At 43.0% G+C, this 6,661-nt stretch overlaps 1 protein-coding gene across 1 annotated transcript in view; it reads left to right on the forward strand.

The window, feature by feature from the left end:
- Positions 1 to 6,661, forward strand: part of LOC125483821 (zinc finger protein 184-like) — a gene marked incomplete at its 5' end in the record, with an annotated part of 29,993 nt that overhangs the window by 22,440 nt on the left and 892 nt on the right. The window contains one exon of the mRNA XM_048600516.1: positions 4,123 to 4,147. Within this exon, the coding sequence (XP_048456473.1) occupies positions 4,123 to 4,147 (25 nt within the window). The remainder of the gene's footprint in view (positions 1 to 4,122; positions 4,148 to 6,661) is intronic.

Consider the following 6,661-nt stretch of genomic DNA (forward strand, 5'->3'; position numbering starts at 1 on the left):
GATACGATTAATAAGTTTGCAGATGAAAGCAAAATTGGAGGTGTAATGGACAGTGAAGGTGGTCACCTCAGAGTACAACGGGATCTTGATCATACACACTTAATGGTAAAGTCCTGGAGAATGTTGTTGAACAAAGAGGCCTTGGAGTGCAGGTTCATAGCTCCTTGAATGTGGAGTCGCAGGTAGACAGGGTAGTGAAGAAGGTGTTTAGTATGCCTGAGTTTATTAGTCAGTGCATTACATGTAGTAATTGGATGTCTTGTTGTGGCTGGACCGGAGGTTGGTCAGGCCACTTTTGGATTACTGTGTTCAATTCTGGTCTCCCTGTTTTAGGAAAGATGCTATTAAACTGCAAAGGATGCAGAAAAAAATTTACAAGGATGTTCCTGGGGTTGGAGGGTTTGACCGAAAGGGAGAGGCTGAAAAGGCTGGGGTTATTTTCCCACACTGCTGGAGGCTGGGGATTGACCTTATAGAGGTTTGTCCAATCAATAGGGCATGATGAATAGCCAAGATCATTTCTCCAGGGTGGGGGAGTCCAAAGCTAGACAGCATAGGTTTAGGGTGAGAGGGCAAAGATGTAAAAGTGACCGAAGGGACAATGTTTTTCATGCAGACGGTGATGCATGTATGGATTGAGCTGCCAGAGGGAGTGGTGGAGGCTGGTACAATTACACCATTTAAAACGCATCTGGGTGGGTACATGAACAGGAAGAATTAAAGGTATATGGGCCAAATGTTGGCAAAAGCGACGAGATTAATCTAGGATATCTGGTGGTCATGGTCTTCCAATCCAAGATACCTTCTTGCCATTGTTCTTATTCCATCCTGTACTAACAAAGCTACCTCCCTTTCCTTTCGTTCCTGCAGCTACACTTCACAGCGCCACCAACAGCATTTTCCAAATCCATGACCTCTCCGACCAGAGAAGGACAGCAGTTACAGGGGAACGCCACCAGCTGCAGTCTGCCCTCCATGATACACACCATCCTGCCTTGGAGATATATTGCTGTTCTTTCAGACTCCCTGGCTCAAAAAACCCAGAACTCCCTCTCTATCAGCATTGTGGATGAACTCACATCTCCACAGACTGTTGCAGATCAAGAAAGCAGCTCATTACCACTTTCTCGAGGGCAATACATGCTGGCATGTCAAGTGACAGCCACATCCCACCAATGGATTTTTTAAAAAACTGGCGATGAAGACGAATTCCCCTCCCTTCCAGTCCACGTCTCTCCGCTTTTCAAAACCTAAAGACCTATATCTTCAACCAAGCTTTTGTCAGGCCTCCTAAGATCCCCTTTGACACAGCATTTAATTTGGTCAGATTCGTACGTTTATGTTTCTGAGATGTATCTTGGGACACTTGCCTAACAGAAGGTGTGATGTCAATGAAAGTTCTCTTTAAATCAAATTGTGACAGATTGGGAAAGCCAGTATTAAAATAAATACACAGGTAAATGGAGTTGAGTCACAGATCAGATATGACCCTCAATGAATGATTCATTTCTTTTTCTTTTCTTTTGTATTTTTTTAAATCCTCCTCTTCTCTCTTCCAGCCTCCGAACTCCTAGCCTTCAAAATTCCAGCCTCGGACCTCACGACTTCTGAACTCCTGGCTTCAGAACTCTCAGCCTTGGATCTCACGGCCTCCGACTTGCAGGCTCGGAACTCTCAGCCTCGGCACAGACCCAACGAGGCGGCCTCTTGGACTGTTATGATGGTCTGCCGGCCCAGCATGGCTTCGGCGTGAACTTCTGTCTCAAGGTGATTCCAGAGCATTCTCCTGGCCTCATGAATCCTGAGCTGAAGCCAGGCATGGTTGGGAGTTGAAGCCCGGTGCAAACTGGAGGCTAAGTGCCAGCATGAACTGGGTAGGAAGACCTGTTCTGAACTTTTTTCTCCATTTTATAATTTATTCCAATAATCTGCAGTGCTGGACTTTGTATTTTGACCTCAATTCTTCCAAAGAACTGTAACTGAAAAAGCTGTACTTGGGGACCTTTGTACCTAAGATGGCACTGTAAGTGGTGACTTGTACACTTAAGGGTCACTGGACCCAAAATGTTAACTCTGATTTCTCTTCACAGATGCTGCCAGACTTGCTTAGCTTTTCCGGCAACTTCTGTTTTTGTTTCTGATTGACAGCGTCTGTATTTCTTTTGGCTTTTATTTAGTATTTCACTGTATTCATTTGAGTACATAGGATAATAAAGCTAATTCTGATTCTGATATAAGAGATCTGAGTGATCCATTGGCCCCTTCCTGTTCTTATATTCCAAATAAACCAGAACCCAAACACAACTGATGAACAGAACGACATAAGAGCTGGGGACAAGACACGGCAACAGGAAACCAGACCTTGTGCAAAGTTTGTGAGTGGGGGATGTCTGGGGAGAATGTACAGAAAAACTGGAATAGGTCATTCAGCCCCTTTGAGACTGCTCAGCATTTCAGTTAGACCCAGACTAAAGGACAAATAGTCTCCTTTTTTCAGTGAATCCCTACAGTGTGGAAACAGGCCCATCGGCCCAACAAGTCCACACCGAACCACAGAGCATCCCACCCAGACCCATGCCCCATGACCCACCTAATCTACACATCTCTGACACTACAGGCAATTTATCATGGCCAATCCACCTTGCCTGCACGTCTTTGGAATGTGGGAGGGAACCGGAGCACCCGGAGGAAACCCACGCAGACACAGGGAGAATGCGCAAACTCCACACAGACAATCACCCGAGGGTGGAATCCAACCCAGCTCCCTGGCACTGTGAGGCAGCAGTGCTAACCACTGTGCTAAAAAACATTGACATTGCCCAGCTTCCACTAGGGTACACCACAAGCGATTATTGCTAGCGGTGGGATACAAACCCACAACTCAATAGAGACTGGAGCTTAAATCCAGCACCTTAGACCACTCAGCCACGCTACCTTTTTGGGCTGGAGTACCTTTCCCCATGTCCTTACCCCACCCCCATACACTGGGCCTTGTCATCACATGGACTGCTATCACAAACAACACATTGTCTTTGACTATTAGCAGCTGTTTTATTTCACTCCTTCATCACTGACCAACACTGATTGCTCATCCCTAATTGTTCTTGAGAAGGTAGTGGTGAGCTGTCTTCTTGAACTGTTGAAAGTGATATATTCTCTCCAAAGTATTTCATCACAGGATCCTTCTCTTCCAGGACCTCAGCAGTTTCTTAGTGCAAGCACTTCTCTTTGAGATAAGCCAGATAATTGGCGAAACAAAAGCAGAAATTGCTGGAAAATTTCAGCAGATTTATCGGCATCTGTAGTCAGGGTCTGGAAGTCGCTATCTGAAAGGGGAGTGGAGGTAGAAACCCTGAACACATTTAAAAGGTGTCTGGATCTGCAGCTCGAGTGCTAGAACCTGCAGGGCTACAGACACAATGTCAGAAAGTGGGTGAGGTTGGATGGATGTTTGTTTTTTGGCCAGTGCAGACACAATGAGAAGTGGTCCCTTCCTGCGCTGTAAATTTTCTGTAAATCTATGAACGGATTCACACAAATTAAAAAGAATACTTTAAAGCTCATCTCATACTTAGAATATTTTAAAGCACCAGAGATATGCTGAACTGTAATTTCAGAGTGAGGAATGACTGTTGGATTGCTCTCCACAGGAAGACAACATTTGTTGCTCAGCCCCTTATTTAGCATCAGCGTGTTCATATATGCAAAGAGTTTTGCTAAGTCAAGAACTCTGCTGAGACACCAATAAGTTTGTATTGGGGAAGGAATCACTTGTTTAACCTGCTTCACTTCGCACCAACTTGTTCACATCGATCAAAGACATTTTCAATGTTCTGGCTGTGTGAAGTGTGTTAAGAACAGTGATCTGCTGAGCGACAAACACACTCGCAATGAGGAATAAGCTAATCAGTTGCTGTGTGCGCAACAACACAAAGCCTGCTGAGAAACCAGTGAGTTTACACTGGGGAGAGCGCATTCACCTGCTCTGTGTCTGAAAAGGGATTCCCTTAGACATCCTTACCCACTGATACACCAATGAGTTCATAAGTGATGACGGAAATTGGATTCTGCTGTTGTTGCTGCAGTTAATCACATTCATAACTGAAACAGATTAATTCAGAGAATTGGGTTTTGTTTTCTTTCTGAGGTTAATGGCACTGTGATGTGACTGGAAGTCGTTATTTTAAAACAACAAATAAATCAGCTTTGTTTCAAACACACTGTGTTGTGTCCTCAGTTTCTCAAAGATGGCAGGAGCATGTTCCCTGAAATCCACCCAGGAAATGCTTTTAGCAGATATTCAACAATTGAGCACATCACATTAAATAATTTTCAGCAACGTAGGAGAGAGGGAGATTTTACTCAGGCAGTTATTGTGATCTGTAATGCCCTGCCTGAAGAGGAGTAGAAGCAAATTCAACAATAACTTTCAGCAGTGAATCAGATCTCCTATTTTAAATGAAGAGTCAGAGGAAAGTAGGACTAACTGACAGCTCTTTCAAAGATGGTCGTGTCGCTATCAGGCAGGAGAAGGGGTGATGCCCAACTCCTGAAGAATAACAAGGAATCAAGGAAGTTATAATGAACCTGTATCAGACACAGATCACCCTTGAACGGAGCGTTGTGTTCAATACAGGGAACCACATTTTAGGAAGGAGGTGATCGCTTTGCAGATGTTTCAAAAAAGAAAATTATACAAGGCTATAGAGCAAAAGCAGGGGGTAAGACAATCATTGGCATGGACACGTTGGGCTGAATGGCCTCTGTTGCATTGTAACCATTCCAATATTCTAATCAAAACTCTGAGGAATGGACAGGGGAGAGGACAGATTGGCAGCTTCTTCATGGATGGTCCTGAGCCACTAAAGCAACTCTATGTTAACTGGTCTGAAGTTCTGAAGAGTTATGCTGGACTTGAAATGTTAATTCCATTTCTCGCGCCACAGAGACTGCCGGAGCAGCTGAGTTTCTCCAACACTTACTGATTAAACTTAATCCAGCATCCACAGTATTTTGCTTCTATGTTAAGTGTTGTTTGATACCCACTTTTCAAACATGGAGGCAATGGTCTCATAGTATTATTGGTGGACTGTTAATCCAGAGGCCAAGATAACGTTCTGGGTTTGAATCATGCCAATGCAGATGGTGGAATTTGAATTCAATTAAAAAAACCTGGAATTAAGAATTTAGTGATGACCATGAATCCTTTGCCAATTGTCAGAAAAACCCATCTGGTTCACTAACGTCTTTTAGCAAACCGCCACCCTGACCTGGTCTGGCCTATTTGTGACTCCTGAAACACAGCAATGTGGTTAACTCTCAACTGCCCTTTCGGCAACTGGGATGGGCAATAAATACTGCCTAAAAGCTACTCCCACATCCTGTGAATGAATAAAGGAAAAAAAGATATTGAGTTCCCTTTGAATTCTTTGTCAATAGCTTTCCAATACCCTGAGGACTTTCTGAATGTATCAGAGGAACATTTGGAACAGAAGGAGGCCATTTAGTCCCTTAAGTCTCCTCAAACATTCAATTCAATCAGGACTGACCTTTATTTCATATACCTTTACCTTTGTTAAGCTCTTAACAAAAATCTAACATCTCCATTTTAAAATGTTCAATTGGCTCTCAGTATCCACAACCTGCCATGACCGGGGATTTTACATTTCTAATTCTCCACTTTGCTCTCACACTGATATTTCTGTGCCGCACTCACTGCACTGTTCCAGTGAAGTTACACATAAGCTTCAAGAAAGCACCTCATCTTTCAATTCAGCACTTTAAAGCTTTCTGGACTCACCATGGAGACCAACATTTTCAGACTGTGAACTCTGTCCCCTATTTTGTTTTCATTTCTCTTGTTTCAGTTTGTTTCTTTGTGAGCTGCACACCTGCTCCAGGCACATCTTTTGTTACTTTGTTTCTTTTCCAGCCCCAACTCCATTGTCTGTGGCCTTTCTGTCATTTAATCTTTCCGGTCTTCTCCCTTGTGATGGACCATCTTTTTGTACTCGCCTAACCCAAACCTTACTCAAATCCAATTACATTTCTTACGTTTCCCAGTCCTGATGAAAATTCATATACCTGAAACATTAACTCTATTTCTTTCTGCAAACATACTGCCTGAACTTCTGAGTTTTTTCAACATGTTCTGTTTTCATTCTGAATTTTCACAATCCTATGAAGAATTGTATGAAGATTTCACATTATCTCCAAATAATGTCCCTTTGTTCTCAATTCCCCACGAGAGGAAATAGCTTCTGTATCTATACAATTAACACATTCAACAGATTTTTGGAGAAGTATCAAGTTATATTTACATTTCAGGGTGAAGAAGCGCTGTTGGATTGGCTTATAACAAGGCTTTCAGAGACTCAGCCCCAAGCCTTGCTTCATTTTTTCATCAGCAGGTTTTCTGATTATAATTCAGTTTAACCGACCGGAGTGTTTAATATGGGATTTGAATGATAATTGCTGCTGGATACTAGACATGGAAAGACACATGAGGTTGCTGGGAGAACTGGACATGGCATGACAAATAGCTGCAGGAATGATTATTCCCACAAATCACCAGTTTCATTCAGCTCAATTTCACAGACTGCCTTTATATTTTTGTGAGTTCTCACTCACTGCTTCTATTTAAATCAATTTCACAGCGTAT

The sequence above is a fragment of the Rhincodon typus genome, chromosome 8, assembly GCF_021869965.1.
Source record: "Rhincodon typus isolate 14 chromosome 8, sRhiTyp1.1, whole genome shotgun sequence".
In the NCBI taxonomy this organism is placed as follows: Eukaryota; Metazoa; Chordata; class Chondrichthyes; order Orectolobiformes; family Rhincodontidae; genus Rhincodon; species Rhincodon typus.